The sequence below is a fragment of the Motacilla alba genome, chromosome 4A (assembly GCF_015832195.1).
Source record: "Motacilla alba alba isolate MOTALB_02 chromosome 4A, Motacilla_alba_V1.0_pri, whole genome shotgun sequence".
NCBI lineage: Eukaryota > Metazoa > Chordata > Aves > Passeriformes > Motacillidae > Motacilla > Motacilla alba.
The window spans coordinates 9,037,224-9,054,057 of record NC_052045.1 but is presented as its reverse complement, the minus strand read 5'-3'; the positions used below and the strand labels follow the sequence as shown (position 1 = coordinate 9,054,057).

Sequence of the window (16,834 nt, the reverse complement as noted above, 5' to 3'; positions counted from 1 at the left end):
GGTGCGCGCGGCGCAGCCCGGGCCCGGAGTCAGGATCGGGATCGGGATCGGGATCGGGATGAAGGAGGACAAGGAGAACGCCAGGCCCAAGGAGCGGCGCGGGGCCTCCGCCGGCCCGGGCGTGCTGCTGCCCGCGGGACCGGGCTCGGGCCCCGCCGCCGGCACGGACGGCAGAGCCGGCGCCGGCGAGCTCGATCGCCTGGAGCGGCCCAAGGACAAGAAGGAGACGCTGAGCAAGGTGGGGCCTGCGCGCCGCCGGGAACGGCGCCCTCCCCGGTAACGGGGCTCACCCTCTGTAACGGGCCCCTCCTCCCTCCGGTAACAGGGCTCCCCCTCTGTAACGGGACCTTCCCCCGCTAACGGGCCGCTTGCGGGGGCCTCCTGGGACGGGACGTGTCGGGGGAGGCGCGGTAATGACTCGTCCCCGCCGCCCTGAGTGCCGGTCCTGCCGTGCCGCAGGTGGTGATCCGCCGGCTGCCGCCCAGCCTGACGAAGGAGCAGCTGGAGGAGCACCTGCAGCCTCTGCCCGAACACGACTACTTCGAGTTCTTCGCGAACGACTCCAGGTACGGCCGCCCGCCCGGTCCGGGCGCTCCCGGGAGCCGCCGCTGCCGGCAGCCGGGCCCCGGTGGCGCCGCCGCCTCGTCAGCGCAGCGCTCTCGGTTTGTGTCTCTGCAGCTTGTACCCGCACATGTTCTCGAGAGCCTACATCAACTTCAAGAACCAGGAAGACATAGTCCTCTTCAGGGATCGCTTTGACGGCTACGTTTTTGTCGATCATAAAGGTAAGTGAACGGCACTCGGTGGATGTTGCTGCTTCCCTGCTGTCCGTGCTGTGTGCTGGCTGAGTTTTGGAGGGGTGGATGTGAGCAGCCACGCCTGACTTGTTTGAGTTTAGTGCCTCAAAAACAGTTCAAATACCTCTAGAAATACGTACATACATAGATCTGATAACATCTAAGTCCTTTAAATGAGCTGGTTTGCAGTGTAACAACGCACTGTGTTTGCCATACCTAGCTGGATTTGTGCAGCCATAAATGTAGTATTCTTGTCAGAAAACTAAGCTTTAAAGCCTACTTGTTATGTGTTGTATTCTGCTATATTTTGTCAAAATTGAGATTTGCTTCAGTTGTATTAATTTAAAATACTCTTTCTTGCGCAGTGAATGCAGAGTCTGTAGGATGAGGCCATTACATGGCGTGGTGCCGCTGAGGTGGCAGAACTGACAGCCATGGGCAGTCTTAAATCTAGTATGTCCTTCTTGTCAGCCTGTGAATTTGCTGGTTTGTTAGTATAGTGAGAGTAAGGTCATGAATTCTGCTATCTGTAGAGTGATTTGTTTTTTTGTTAAATGGTTTTCCAAAGACAATAATGTTTTTATGCTGTGTAAGTAGTCTCTTGTAGTATTGCATATTTCTTGTGAGACTTACCTTTCTGCTTTGGATATGGACAGCATAATCTATTTTATATCTGTTTCATCTTTATTTTAATGTTTTTTTTTTCTCTCAACAGGTCAGGAATATGCTGCTATAGTTGAGTTTGCACCTTTCCAAAAAGCTGCAAAAAAGAAGAGTAAGAAAAAGGATGCCAAAACTGGAACTATTGAAGATGGTATAACAGCAAGCTAGTTTGTTTTTGCATGTGTAGACTTGAAACTCTTAGCAGTAATTTGAATGTAATGTTTTTACTGTGACACTATAGTTTTACCAAGAGGATGTTTGCTTAATTATATGTGAAGTTTATGAGCACTGCTTTGTCAGCTAGAAATCTATGAAATATGATTGTCCCAGACAAACATAATACAGCAGCTCATTTGAGCTGCTAACTTATGGAAAGGTGCCATATAAACAACCAGCTGGAGTAAATAACTGAGCAGTGCATGATGTAAATACTTTTCATGCTACAGTATCTCTTCTTTCGCCTGCCCTCCCTTTTTCCCTTCTCTTCTGTGTAGATCCAGAATACAAGAAGTTTTTGGAAAGTTACAGTGCAGATGATGAAAAATTAACCTCCACTCCTGAAACTTTGTTGGAGGAAATAGAGGCAAGAAACAAAGAGCTAATAGGTATGGAAATCTGTGTGCTACAGTTACATTTTCCTAGATCACAAAGAAACAAATGTGTTTTGTAATTTGAAGCTCAGCCTGGAGGAGACTGAATTCTTTTGTGTGCCTGCTTACTATTTGTTAAACATTTAGGCTAATCCTATTGTGTGTTGTGTTTTGTTTTGTTCCCGTGCTCTAAATCCTTCTGTAGGTATAGGTTTTAGATGACAAAGTTCCTTCCTGTTGCAGATGTTTGTTAGCCAGACCAGGCTGTGGAGTGGCTGCATTTCAGTGGGATGCAGTGGTGATTAATGCACAGTGCTGTGATCAGTGATGTTCCATGCAGGCACAAGTTAAGAGATAGTGTGGTTGGGTAAAATACCACCAATAATGACCAGGTTGCTCTTTTCAAGTATCTTACAGGGATCTCTTTAAAAATGGAAAAAGCCTAATGCAGACTGAATGTAGAGATAGGTGTAAGGGATATCCTATTAATATCCTAAATAAGTTTATAGAATCCTAATAGTTGCTGCTGTTTGGAGATAGATTTGGAATACTTGTTTCACTGCTGTGTTGCTGTATGTGAGAGGAGACAGGCAGGGGTATGTGTAAGGCTGCTTCACTTCATGCAGAGCTCTGTTGTAGGTATTGCAGTATTGGATAAGGCAAAATATTTACATTTGTTTTATCTGTTCTCCAGCTAAAAAGACTACTCCTTTATTGAACTTCTTGAAAAATAAACAGGTAAGACTTAGCTGCAGAATTTTCTTGTTGTTTGCAAGTACAATTTGCTCATTGTATGTTGATACATTTCTGCCCCTCCTTTTGAGGAAGGAGCTTTTGACCCAACTTGTCAACTTCTGGTTCAACTATTTTAAGGGAGTAGAGTGTTGGAATGGTGGTGCTTTGTGTACATTCTGGTCACAGCAAAATAACTCTGCACTGACAAAACAGATTCCATTGTAGTGCTTCCATTTTTAGTGCAGAATGGCTGAGGTCCTTGTTTAGTGATGCTTCTCCTAGCACATAATGTTATTTTAACTTCTAGCAATGGAGAAAATCAGAGGTGGGGCAGATTTAATTAAGATTTGAATGATAAAGGCTGAGGCCAGTGATGTATTTGAGTTTTTTAAGACACTACAAATTAAGGCTTATTAGTAAAAAAAAATACTGCTGCAACATGTTCAGGTTCACAACAATAGAGATGACAGGACTTTTTTTTTCTTTTATAATAGAGGCAGCTTTGAGGTGAGTTGTTTGATGGCTTAAAGAGATGTTTTCTGCTGTGGAGAGACACTTTCTCTTTGTTTTTACATACACAGAGACTGAGAGAAGAAAAAAGAGAGGAGAGAAGGAGGAGAGAATTAGAAAGAAAAAGACAAAGAGAAGAGGAAAGAAGAAAATGGAAAGAAGAGGAGAGAAGGAAGCGAAAAGAAGCAGAAAAATTGAAGAAAGTAGACAGATGCCCAGAAAAAGAAAGAGACAGATCAAAAGAAGAACCAAAGATTAAGGTCTAGAACAGTTCTTTATTATAAACTGTTACACTCCCTTTCCCCTACTATTTGTATATCAGTCTCAAAATGTACTTTGGGTATTGTGTGAAGAATCATATGAGTTTGGTGTTAGTAAATGACCAATTTTTTTGTAATATTCAGTAGTAGGCATTGTAAAGGTTTACATGCTGTAATGTTTCATAGTAATATTTAAAGTTTTTGTCATGTGACTGTTGTACATGCTGCGGTAAACAGGATTGTGAATTCACTATGGAATGGAGACTATTTTTAAGCTTTCTAAAACAGCCTGCCTGGTTTAGGAGAAAAATCCTAGTCTGCTGTGTGAATAATGCTTACTCATACACTCCAGCTTTTAGAAATACTGTGATTTGCAGTAATATTTCTTTAATGTTTAATTCTTACTGGACTGTGGTTCCTTTGATGCAATTTCGGTGTTGTGCCAGACAATATGTGTTAGAGTGAGCTTTTTAGTTGAGACTTCTGTTTTCTTTGTAGCTACTTAAGAAGCCTGAAAAAGATGAAAAAGACTTGGAGAGAAAAGAAAAATCCAAGAAACTGGAAAGAGAGACTCTGAGGGAGGAAAAAAATGCGAGTAGTGCATCTGCCAAACGATCTGATGGGGAGACAAAAGAAGAGAAGGCAAAAAAGTATTCTAGTACTTGCTATAAATATATATGTATCTCTAACTTGTTTCCTGATTGTACTGAGGCTTAGGCTGCTCTGCCATGACCGTGTTTTGAAATTCCTTTCAAATGCTTTTTCTCATATAAGGCATGAGCTGTGTTCTCTGTGCCAGTGCACATCCCCACGATTACAGAAAGCTCTGTGAATTACCTGGAAATTCTTCATTAGTGGGCAGATTTTAATATTTTTACAACTCATTATAGGAACTCCACTAAGGAAGCCCATATGTAGGTGAATGCAGCAGGCTGTTTGCACTGTCCTTGCAATTATTATAACCATGGCAAGAGGAGTGGTGTTCTCCAGTTACCAGTCCCTCTAAGTCTTGTAAAAAGTCAAAGTGGAAAATGTAATTCTCAACAGCTCTGTGATCTGTTTGAGGTCAGTTCTGCCATGTGAGAAATACAGATAAGACAGACAAATTCAGATGTTTTTTCAAAGCCAGAAGAGACTCAGCCAGCTATGCAAGTAGGAGGCTGGGAAGCTCTAGTGGTCAGTGTCCTCTCTGGCTGTCATGCATGACTTGGGCTATCAGAGCCTCCCACGAGCTCCCTAGTACCTGCCAGTGTGTCATCTTCCTATTGCACATTTACACCACTATTACATTGATCTCCCAGCTCTGTTTCATGAATCTTTTGAGCTTAATTTTCAGTTTTGTTTTCATACAGATCAGAAGATGAGTGTGTAAAGGACTACAGGGACCGAGATAGAGATTTTGACAGAGACAGAGAATATGAGAGAGCACAGAGAGAGAAACTGAGACGCCAAGAAGAGGAGCGTCGGAGGCAGAAAGAGCGCTATGAGAAAGAGAAGGTTTTTAGAAGAAAAGAGGAAGAGGTGAAAAAGGAGAGAGACTTACTCAGAGAAAAGGGAAAGAAAAGTGATCTTACAGACTTTACCAGCAGCACGGACAAATCTGAGAAAGTAACCAAAGACGATAAAAAAGAGGATACAATTAAGAGGGATCGTATCAGAAACAAGGTGCTGGATTTCTTTAAATTCATGTGTTGATTCGTAGGGATCTGTGGTTTTTAGGATAAAAGCACTTCAAGGAAAGAACCATGTGGTTTCTCTGTTGAAACTTCTCCCTGTTCTGCACCAAACTCTGCCATTGCTAGAAATGTGCACTAAAATTTGCTTAACAGTGGTATTTCTTGTCACTGTGTAAGAACTAATCCAAGAAAATATGGGTTAAATTGTAATACACTGATCCCTTTTTACTTGCTGACTTGTGCCATAGGCTATCTCTTTAAGGTGTTGGTAGAGTATCAGTAATCTGTTTGTGTCTGCTGATCTTATGATGCCTGAAAATGCATCTCAGAGTGGGAGTGTGATTGAACAGGTTCCTTAAAATAGGAAACTGCAACTTGCAGAATGTAACATGTGCTCTAGGTTCAAGAAATAATGTCTTGAGTGTAATTTTATGTACTCTACAAAATCTGTTTTTGCAGTATCTCTGTGCTTGTTTTCTGTATCACTTAAGACATTGTCAGGTACAAATGAAACTCAAGGTTTTGAAACTTTGAAGTTGGCCTCTCTTCTGAGAGGATGTGAGCTGAACTCAACAGGAAACTCCTTACAAATAACCTCAACTCTGAGCAGTGTTCACTGTGGTTTGAACAGGGATGTTGCTTTACAACAGAGACAACCTTGATTTGAGACAATTGAAGTTACTTTGCCACCACTGTGGAATAATTAAACTTAGCCTGAAAAGTTTGAATTTGAGCCATTTCTAATACCATAGAAATGATGCCATAATAACCCTGAGATCAGGGAGTTATGAAAGAATCTAAATAGTTTTGATTTATTTCAGGATCGCCCAGCAATGCAGCTGTACCAGCCCGGAGCCCGAAGCCGGAGCAGATTGTGTCAGTATGAAGACAGTGCTGCAAAGCCCCCAGATCAGGGAGTGGATAAGAAACAGGAGGGTGAGAGCAGTCACACGAAGGAAGAGGAGTGACTGATGTGCCAGCCTTATGTGTTCTGACTGTCTGTGCAGCGAAAGAGCATGTACTATGCAATCCAGAAGTGCCTTCGGAGCGAAAAAGGAACAAAGGAAGAAAAGGGGGCATTGTGCTGTTGGATGTTTCTGGTTAAAGAACCTCAGTTGTAGATTCCAAATTTGAAATGTGTTCTCATTGTAATATTTTCAGTTATTTGAACTTATTTTCCCAGCATCTAACTACAGCAGAGAAGAGAATCTTTGCGACACAGAAAGACTTTATGGCCTTAAGTTTGATAATAAATCAGTTGTGGTCAGGAGGGAATGACACCTGGATCAAAAGCCAGAGCTCTACTCTAAGGCAATTGGAGCCAGTGTTGGATGCACTTAAGCAGAGCAAGCTTGGAGTTGCCTGGAGTTAACACAGGCGTTGCTGTGTTGTGTGGTGCTCCTGCGCGAGGCAGTGAAAGCTGAAGTGTGTCAGTCTAGCACTGAGACACATACACAGGCTGGGGCTGTTGAGGTACCTGTGGATAGGAGCCTTTTTGCACACAAGGAGCAGAACATCTGGCAGTGCAGTAACCATGTTAGGGAGGGAGAGACCATCCTCTTCAGTGGTTCTCTGGATAAAGTAACTTAAGTTGGAGTGTATGAATAAGCTGGCTTAATAGTTGAATATGACTTGATAAATTCTCATGTAAAGTCTCCCTACATCGAAATGCTTATTTTTAATCAAACGTAGCTGGTTTGGGCATCGCGTTCTTTTCCAGCATTTTCCCTTCTCTCAAGTCTGAAACGTTTCTGAATTCCTGCCCTCTCGGAACTGCTGCCTCTTCCCTCATAACTTGAAGTATTGTTTTACAGCCCAGAACGAGACTTCGCCAGTTGCAGGTCCTCCCAAGCTAGCGCTCTTTAGCCATATAAAGCTGTTTTTGTACTAAACCCCAATAAACTCGCACAAACTCGCTCGGCCGCCGCCGTTCCTCCGTGCGCGCGGGGCCGCCGGGCCGCCAGGGGGCGCTCTGCCCGCGCCGCCGCCGCCGCCCCGCCCCCTTTCCGCCTCCTCGGACGCCGCCATCGCCGGGACGCCGCGCCGCTCCGCGCCATGGTGAGACATCCGCGGCCATCCGCGCCCTCCCGCCGCGCCCCGAGCCCTCTCCCTGAGCCCGCAGCGCTCGGGGGTCGTGGCGGGCGGGCGGCGGGGCGGAGGGAGCGGGAGGGAGCCGGGTGCGGCATTCCCGGCTGGCCGAGGCCTGGCGGGGCCGGGGCTGGGTGAGGCACTGACCGCTGCGCTCTCTTGCAGTCGTCGCACAAGACGTTCAAGATCAAACGCTTCCTCGCCAAGAAGCAGAAGCAGAACCGGCCCATCCCGCAGTGGATTCGCATGAAAACCGGCAATAAGATCAGGTAAGGGGCTCGGGCGGTGCTCTCTGAGGAGCTGCGGCCGCGCTGGCTCACTCCGGCAGCCCGGGCGGCCCCGCAAGGCGGGAGCTGGTGGCGTTCCTGCCAGCCTGGCGCAGTTTTGTGCCCGGGAGGGCCGTGCAGGGATGGTGGGGCAGGTGAGGCCTCTTGAGGCGGTGTGGGGCTTCCATGCCATTTTTTTCTGTAGTGGTTTTCCACCGGTGCTCTGCAAGTGTCCCCAGACGTTCAGCAGGGCTATATGTAAAGTGAAAACCTGAACTGCACGTGTGGATGATTTATTCCAGGTTTTGTTCTCTGGTAGCTTCTCTGTTCCTGACGTTCCCCTTCTCTCATAGCTGCCCCTTTGTGCTCCTGCATTTTTAAGGCATGGTTCCTGAGTATGGGTGCTCTGAGGTTCGGGGAGCAGAGGGCTTGTTGGATGTATGGGAAGTCAGATTGATAGTAAGAAATGCTTGGTACCTGACTGTAGAATTAATTTGTCATAGTTCTTTGCTTTCCTGTTGTGTTTGTTCTCGAGCATTGTGCTTAGGGAAATACTGAGTGCTGTGACACACTGGGTGCACATGGGGCATGCTCATGGTCGTGCCTGCCCAAGCCCTCTGGTTGAAAACTGCAGCATAGTTTTTTATCTCATGCACTCCTTCATCTGGGCTTTTTAAGGCAACAGAACTCCCTCTTCTCTTTCTCTCTTTTTCCTAAGCAGTGAGGAGAGCAGCAGCAGCACTGGCTGGCTCAAGCAGTGACCCAGCACAGCATTGCTAGGTTCTGTTCCTGTAGCTGCTCCCACCTTGTTTCTAGGTGAGATCAGTGGTGCGTGCGCTCAGCTGGATCCTTGTCTGCCGCATGCCAGGTTACATCTGAGTTCTGTTTCAGCTGAATTGCAGTACTCTGAAATACCTGACCATAGGACAAAAGAATGGATTTTGGTCTCCTGGCTTGAGTAGCCGGGCCATGGATTCTGTCCAGGCGTTGTGTTCAAGCAGGCTGCAATTGCAGTGCTTCCTGCTGTGGGAGCGCTGCCATTTTCCTGCTGAGAGCAACTCTGTTAACACTGTCTGTGCTTTCACCCACACCATGGTGAAAGCATTTGTTCTTAACGTGGACAAGTGCCTGCTCACAAATTAATGTGCTTTCATGGAAGAGACTTCTTCCATGTGCTGTTCTGCTTTCATGTTTAACAAATGTGTGTGTGCACTTTGCTAATTCACTCTGCTTTTGTCTTAGGTACAACTCCAAAAGGAGGCACTGGAGGAGGACCAAACTGGGCTTGTAAGAGAGACTGTCCCAGGAGCTCTAATGAACATTGGTCTTTCTGTGTCAGATCGATAACACCCTCAAGTCATTCCTCTGTGGTGCTGGAGTGCAGTCCCCAGTGTGGGGTTTTTATAAGCTGGTCTGGGATGTTGATGTTAATTGGGAAAATCTTTGTATCTGAAACATGGAGACTGTGTTCTATTAGTGTTCTTTCAGGCATCACCGTGAGCATTGACACTGCACAGGCTAACTAATAAATATGGACCTGAATAGCTTTGGTTTTGAAAATTATTTCATATGTATGTGGTGGGATTGTAACAATCAAATTAATGGTAATATTAGTTAAATTCTCACTTAATACGAGGAACCTTGGCAGCTCTTTTTAGGTAGAGTAGGCTCTGTCTTCCTTTTCAGTGACTATAAACCTTCAGGAGCAAAGTATCAATTTAAAAAAAAAAAAAAAGTCAAAATCAGACCTGAAGAAAACCTCTGGAAAAATGCAGTAGTGTAGAGTGCAGCACATAATGTCTGTGTACTCCCTAGAATATTAAATAATATGAGTTTGGTGGGGAGTCTTGTGTTGATTTATAAATCAACACCAACCACAGATGCAGCTTAGTATAAAACATTCTCAGCAGACAGGTAGAAATTTAAGATGGGGCACAAAGGGAGGGTTTGCAGCTGTTGAAAAAATGGGAAGAGGAAAAAGGGGATTCAGGGTTTCTGGGCACTTGGCACTCCAGCTCCCCTGTGCTGGTATTCTCTGCTGGGGCCTGTGAAACCATTTACTGCAGGGAGGTGGAGGAGGAGCTGTGGCTCTGCAGCCAGTCCGTTCTGTTCACAGCTCTGAGCTGGGGTCGCCGCTCTGGTCAGCAGGAAATCCCTGCTGCTGTGAGCCTGTTGTGGGCTCTGGCCAAGCCCATCCTCACACTGAGGGTAGCCAAGGTGCTGCTTCATTCCTGGCTTCAGCCTTGGGTCGTGGGTCCGTTCCTGAGAGGCAGCTTCCTGAGGAACCTTCAGGCTGCCATACCTTCTGTGTTGCTGCTTTCACACTGAAGGTAAATAGATTTATCTCCGTTGTGTTGCAACTCTGAGCAAGTAACGCTGGGTGCAGCATGTGCCAAACAGGCTAAGAAATACACATCTCACTCAGGTGATGAGGTATCCCCTTCCTAGGGTGTGCTGCAGGGTTCTGTCAGTCGGGGTGAGCAAGGCTGGGATTTTTACCAGCTTCAGGATACTTCAGAGGTATCCTCCAGCTCCTTATCCTGTCTGGTAAGAGTCTGGACCCCATCATCGGGGGGAAGCTAAGTCACTGCAACAGGAAAGCAGCAAACAGCATTGCCAGAGATGTTTGAACAGAGGCTTGCGTGCTGCAGCCACTCTGACCTCAATGATTTTTAAAGCTTTTCTGCACTCTTTTTGAAGTGAGCGTTCAGGAAATAACAGCTCTGCTGAGGACTGGAGTTCTGCCTTGGCATCCAGCTTACCTCCTCCAGCCTCTCCACATCACTGCTGGCAGGCAAAGCTGCTCATGGAGTTTCTGTGTAATTGTGTCTATGGGGACCTGGCTGAGGAGTAAAACAGCAATTTTATGGACTTGAGAATGGAAAGAGACAGTTTTTCCATGGCATTTGTGGGAAAACTTTCCTGAGCAACAGATTGGACCATTTATTACTATTTATTAGAAAGTCTCCCTATTACTATCATGACTAATATTTTATTAGGTGGAAGTAGCTTCTACTAAAGAACTGTTTTGGAAAATAACTCCTTGTGTTATTTTCCCTGTTTGACTGAATCTGCTTTTCAAACTGGACATTAAGGGATAACACAAAGCAAATTTAGTACAAATTAAACTTGGGTTAAACTCAATCCTCTGCAGAACCTTAACCAAACAAATGTCTCTGTGTTTGAATGTTTTCTGTTGTCCTGTTGTCAGTGGCAGCTCTCTTTGCCCTCTCCTCCCTGTGAGAGGGGATCAGGAATCTCTGCAGAACTGATAACTGAGAACATGATAACTGAGACATCAACAGAAGATTTAAAGAAAAAAAAAAACCTGGATATTGTAGTCCATTGATTTTGGTGGATATGTTTTGTTTTCTGAGTGAAAAGCAAAGTTAGAGCTGATTGTATACTTGAGGAATGTTTTTTTAAACATGTCTCTATATCCAAATCAACTGCCTTTCTGCAGGTATGAAAATGATCCGAGCGAGACAAAGGGGAGGGTCACTGGAAGGAAATCTTTTTTTGCTCAATGGAAAGGGACCCACCCAGGGCTGGGGGTGACATGGTGAGGATGTTGTAACACATCTAGAGAAGCAGAGTTCTGGTCTTGCTCTGCAGTCCCCACCTGATTTGTCTCAGCACAGAATACTGGGTCTAACCCATGACCAAAAGATGAGGGCAAAAGCTGTCTTTAGAGGGTTTGGGTTCTCTCTCAAGAGGAGGTAATAACTGAAAATCATTTTGTTGTATTTAGGTGCAGCATTTGTCAGCCAAATTTTACTTTCAAATGGAACATTTAAGTCCATGTTTCTGGGTGGAGCATGACTAAGCCACAGGTACTATTGCCAAGGAAATGGCTCCTTCAAGGAAATTCTCAATTCTGCTGTTTACCCTGTGCATTACTCAGAGGAGGATGTAAGAGCCATCCCGTGTCCCTTCCCTGACAGCTGTAAAAGGGTAACAGAAGACTAATAGGTAAAAAAAATATTTCGTCAGTCCTGTTTGTCTTATCAACAGCACTTTGGTTACCAGAACTTGACACCAGTGCTGTTCATGGAGTTTGTGCTGGCATGAGCAGACTTGTGAGAAGCCAGCCTGCTCTCCCAGGGCACGGACATGGCCACAACTCCGGAAGGAGCTGCATTACCAATATCTTCAATCTATTAGAGCTAAAGCATTACAATACTGTTGGAGATTGAGCATTAAATCTAGTTCTAGTGTGTTTTGTATGTATCTGCTGCTGTCCTTACAGATTAAAAAGATGTCCAGACACATCTATACATCCACCCAGGCACCTGGACTGGGCATTATCCAGTCAGTGGATCCCTGTTCACTCACGTGGAGGCTGCTGTTCCACATGTCATTACTGCAGACTGGGTTATTTTGGTGTCCAAGCAGTCTGAATATAACTGGAGTTTGCTCAGGATCTGTGAAACCCTCCAGATGTAGTTCCCCAGAGGAAGTTACCTGTGTGTCTTTGTGTATCTTTCTGCATCAAGATGCAAATGAACTCGTGTAGCCAGGCCAGATCACCTTGAGCCCCTCAGTCACCCCTGCAGGCCCCCTGAAAGGCAGCAGGAAAGAAAACCACAACTGCCCTCCTAAAGGAGTTGTCCCTGCAAGGGCTGCCCTGAGGAACAGAAACTCCCCAGTTCCTCTCTGAGAAGCACTTCTCAAACGGGACTGCTATTTAAGGGCGTAGGGATAGTCTCATGCTGATGAGAAAGAGGAAGGGGCTGTTGTTTTTCTGAAGATATTTTGAAGCAATACTGGCCTTTGAGAATGTAAAAAGCAAGTTGAAATCATCAGGGCAGAAATCCACTTGGTGAACAAAACACAAACAGGCGAGCAGAGGCTTTGCCCTTTTAATGCAGTGACTGAGACACAGATGCACCGTTTTGCTGCTGCAGCAATGTTCATCAGTTTCATTTTTGAGCATGACTTCAGTAGCAATAAAAATAATCTCAATCTCACAGCCTTCACATACCTTTTCCACAGTTTCTGAGGATGAATCATCTTTCCAGAGCTGTTACTGAACTCTAATCCCCACAGAAGCCACCACATGGTTCCCCCCTTGTGTCCTTCCTGCCTCCTTTGCTCTGGCCCCCATTCCTAATGAGGTTGAGCATTTAAAGCTTCCTGGGATGGGGAGTCTCAAGGGAAGGGCTGCCAGTGTGAATTGTTTCACACTTAGAAAGGCTTCTCTTGGCCTGGACTCTTCTAAGAGGGCCCTTAGCTCTTACTCTACTGAGAATCAGCTTTATAATCAGCTGTCATAAACAAACATCAACCCAGAGAAGGTGCATATAGCAGAGATCAGGAGATCTCACAGGGAGCTGGAAGGCATTTGCAGCATGAGATCCACACCTGGTGGGTCAGCATCCTCCTGTGAGCACGCAGGGTGTTGGAGCAGCTCCCCAAAGCAGAGCTGCCACGTGAGCCCCAACCATGGCGACCTGCTGGGATGCAGCAAGGAGTCCCCATCCACGGGGGCATGGCACAACCCCCTCTGCAGACAGGCAGTTCTTTGGAAGGGCTGTCCCAAGGCACTGCTCCCAATGGCCATGGTGCTCCACGCACACACCCAAATAGCCCCAAAAGACCACGAGACCCAGGGTGGCCATGTTGCAATGGCTTAACCCTCAGTTGACCAGGATTTTGAGTAGCCAAGTTCCCAGCTCCCTGCAGGCTTTTCTGGCTGGTTTACTGGTGAATGGAGCCAGGAGAGCTTCAGCGCTCATGGAAGAAAGCAAAGGCCTGTCTAACAAAGCCTCGGAGGGTCGACAGGCCCCAGGAGTGCTGGGCTTTTCCCTCGGCCCCGGAGTCCACGCAGTCCTGCCCTGCCCCAGCCTCTCTGGATGACTTACAGTTGTTGTTGGTGTTGTGAGAGTGCAGCTGGACCAAGTCCTCCTCCAAGGCCCCTGCCAGCTCCTTTAGGTCCCTGGAGGTGTCTGCAGGCAGGTACTGCCAAGCCTTGCGCCCGTTGTGATCCCTGCAGGTGGTGTCTGCCCCGTAAGCTCCCACCAGCACCTTGATGAGCACCTCGTGTCCCTGCAAGGCAGCCAGGTGCAAAGGGGTGAGCCCGCCACTGGCTGTGGGGATGTTCATGTTGACAGGGTAGCCTTTCTTCTGCGCATGGGAGATGACCTGGATGAAGCTCTCATGGTGGCCATGCTTGGCAAGCCAGTGGAGAGCAGTGAAGCCTGTCACAAAGTCTCTCCTGGTCAGCAGGCTGGGATCCAGGTCCAGCAGCTTGATGATGCTGTCCGCATCACCCTCGGCCACCGTCAGCAGCCACGCGTGTTCCAGGGGATCAAGGACAAGGGGCAGCAGATCAGGGCTCTGCTCAGGCTTCTCCTCTTGGTGCAGCCCTGCGGGAAGACTGCTGCTGCTGCTGCTGGATGTCTTCTGAGCAGCGGCAAGCCGCATGGTGCTGCCAGGGCTGTTGCTCTGCAGGAGGATTTCCTTCAGCTCCCTCCTCCGGGTGCTGCTGGGGCTAACGGAGAACCTGCCTGAAGACCTACCCCAGCTCCCCAGGCTGTGTCTGCCCCAGCTGATGCTTTTGTTGGTGTCCATCTTCTGCAGCGTATGGAAACGCTCCCTGCTCCCCTGGGTGGCCGGCCAGAGACGGGAGCTGCGGGCCGGGCCGCCCGCTCGGGGCTGGGCGGCATCCAGGAAGGAGAACCTCCGGGAGATGCCAGCTACCTTCTGCTCTGCCTCGCTCTTCTCCCGCTCCTGCCGGGCCATGGCGGTGCCTCTCGCAGGGCTGTCCCCAGCAGGGCACAGCTCACGCTGCCCTGCGCTCACCCTGCGCTTCCCCTCCCGGCCCTGGGCGAAGGAGGAACCGGTTCCGCGCGGCGGCGGGGCATGGCGGCCGAGCGGCGCGCTGCGGTGACCTTTGCTCACGCCGTGCCCGTGGCTGCCGGGCACGGCCCCCGCCAGGGCTGGCTCTGCCCCCCCGAGCCGTCACACCGGGAGCGCCGCCGGGCTGCGGGAACCTGGGGGACACAGGGAAAACGTGGGAACACAGGGAAAATGTGGGAATATAAGGAACGCGTGGGAATACAGGGAGGGAGCGGGAATACATGAAAAGTGTGGGAATACAGAAAGCATGTGGGAATACGGGGAATGTACGGGAATACAGAGAGCACGCAGAACCGCGGGACCGAACGGAGGCACGGGGGTCCTGGGCTGCTCAGCGCTGATGCTACAGCAGAAATCGATGAACTTCATTCTCCCGCCTGAACAGTCTCGCTTAGCACTGCTGGCTCAGCGTTAGCACCCGAAGTAGCCAAAGCCTTAAGGCTGTAAGAGCTGACCAAACATAAACTTTTGATAAAACGATGCTGCTAACAAAACACTCTTGGAATTCAGCAGATATGAGCAGAATGGAGATGATAAGGGCCAAGGAGACAATCCCAGGAAAATAAAGTAATACCAGAAGGCAACCAGCCCAGCTCCACTGAAACCCAGCAAGAAATCAAGATACTTCCAACCGGAATTTAGTGATTGACTTGGATTGGAAGATGAGTGTCAGGGGTATAACTGAAAAGTGTGAATTGGGGTTGGGGTTCCTCTCTGGAAGCACCAGCTTGAGCTGTAACCAAAGAACTAACGAAAGACTCACTGGAAACATTCACTTGAACCCAGCATTCTTAGCAGGGTCAGACCCTGTTACATTGTCTGGCGGGTGTAAATCCATGACAGTGGTTCCAGGACTGGTTCCTCTGACCCCAGCAGCCCCCCAAGGTTGTCTCACTGAAGCAATTGCCTGACAGCCCCCCATGACTGCAATGCTTCTCCTTGATGCTGTGCTCAGCTTATTGCCCCAAGAGGCCGTGTCCCCAGTGCCTGGTGGGTTTCTCTGATGTAAGGGAAGCCCAGCCTGGGACACTTTTGGCTCCTTGGCACCCAGTGTTTCATCCCACTGGGAATTTGGCCTTCCTCTCTTGCCATAATCCCCTTTGTAGCACAGTCCACGCCTGGCATTGCTGGCAGCTGCAGCCACTAGTAGCCTGTACCCTAATTTTCTTAGAAATCAGGACTAAATCTTCTGCTCCAAAAGCTCCCATTCCTCTTTTTCTCCAGAAGTTTTTTATCCATGACTGACACCCGTGGCTGAACTGTCACCAGGTGGTTTTGCAGCTGGTCAGGCAGCTAAAAGCCACAACAGCCCCTTGAAGCTTCTTTCTTTGCCTTCCCTAAGCTTTAGCCCTGCTCTGGCTTGCCCTGAGCTGGTTGTCAGCCTTGAGGGCCTTTGCCTTTTTTCCAACCACTTGGACCAGTTTTTCTGGGATGTGTGGGGAGCTGGCATAATCTCAAATCCCAAACAACTGGTGGTGAAAGCATAATTGCCCCCTTGTTCCCTTTCTGGAGCTGCCTGATTTTGTCACTGGGTTTTGGTGGCTTCTGTGGGCTCAGGGAGGCAGAAAACTTGAACCACACAGCCACTAGATCCTGGTGAACAGTTGAAAACACTTGGGTGGTATCTGGGGAAAACAAGGAGGGAAATAAGGAGCTGCTCTAGGGGAATGAAGGCATTAATGGTGCAAAGCAAGCCTCCCATTTAGCCTCACCGTGGTCATGCCTGCATTAGCGACTGGACACACTGGTGAGCTCTGACTATGATAAAACCAGGGTGACAACCTTGGGGACTTCAGCTGGGAGTCCAGGGGCCAGGAAAGTTACTTTGGGGAAGCACTGAGTTTCTTCTCCCTCAGCCTCGTTTGGTGCTTGTGCTGCCTTCAAATGAAGGGAAACCCAAGCGGCAGCAGCTACACCCTCGAGGCTGCAGCTGAGCTGCTGACAGGCCGGGAGCTGAGGCGGCACCGCCGGGACGAGCGGTGGTGCCACAGAAGGGAACTGGGCACAGCCGCTCTCAGCGGGGCCCGGGCGGCCCCGAACCGTGCAGCGGCCCCGGGACAGGGCAAGTGCGCGAACCGCACGGACACTCCGCTTGAAACAGCGACCCATCTGCTGAGCCTGGGGGACCTGAACGGACCCAGACCGGGAACCCCAGCCCAGCTTCGGGGCTGCACGGCTCGGCCCCGGCCCGGCCCGTGTTACCGTAGGGGCCGCGGGGCACCGGGACGGGTCCCCCTGGGCCTTCCCGAGGAGGCGGCGGGGAACCCCTCCCCGCGCTGGGAGCGGGCGGGGGCCGGGGAGCCGCGGGGCCGGGCCCGGGACCCCTCGTCCGGAGCTCGGCGCTCGCCGGGCCCCTCGAGCCGCCGCCCCGAACCTCCGCCCGCCCCG

The 16,834-nt window shown here is 48.7% G+C and overlaps 3 protein-coding genes and 1 non-coding gene across 4 annotated transcripts; 3 read left to right on the top strand and 1 right to left on the bottom strand.

The window, feature by feature from the left end:
- Window positions 1-26: 26 nt before the first annotated feature.
- On the top strand, window positions 27-6,367 carry UPF3B (UPF3B regulator of nonsense mediated mRNA decay). Its single transcript, XM_038164542.1, has 10 exons — window positions 27-238; window positions 460-566; window positions 679-785; window positions 1,513-1,611; window positions 1,955-2,065; window positions 2,745-2,788; window positions 3,367-3,555; window positions 4,054-4,205; window positions 4,908-5,220; window positions 6,053-6,367. Exons 1-10 carry the CDS (start codon window positions 59-61, stop codon window positions 6,197-6,199), a joined length of 1,449 nt encoding a protein of 482 aa, XP_038020470.1. The 5' UTR covers window positions 27-58; the 3' UTR covers window positions 6,200-6,367.
- Window positions 6,247-9,130, top strand: RPL39 (ribosomal protein L39). Its single transcript, XM_038164566.1, has 3 exons — window positions 6,247-7,289; window positions 7,485-7,588; window positions 8,828-9,130. Exons 1-3 carry the CDS (start codon window positions 7,287-7,289, stop codon window positions 8,874-8,876), a joined length of 156 nt encoding a protein of 51 aa, XP_038020494.1. The 5' UTR covers window positions 6,247-7,286; the 3' UTR covers window positions 8,877-9,130.
- On the top strand, window positions 8,580-8,711 carry LOC119695222. The gene has a single exon (XR_005255101.1). It is a non-coding gene; the product is annotated as a small nucleolar RNA SNORA69 (small nucleolar RNA).
- A 3,303-nt stretch (window positions 9,131-12,433) lies between the features above and the next one.
- On the bottom strand, window positions 12,434-14,611 carry SOWAHD (sosondowah ankyrin repeat domain family member D). Its single transcript, XM_038164552.1, has one exon. It carries the CDS (start codon window positions 14,327-14,329, stop codon window positions 13,313-13,315), a length of 1,017 nt encoding a protein of 338 aa, XP_038020480.1. The 5' UTR covers window positions 14,330-14,611; the 3' UTR covers window positions 12,434-13,312.
- Window positions 14,612-16,834: the final 2,223 nt, after the last annotated feature.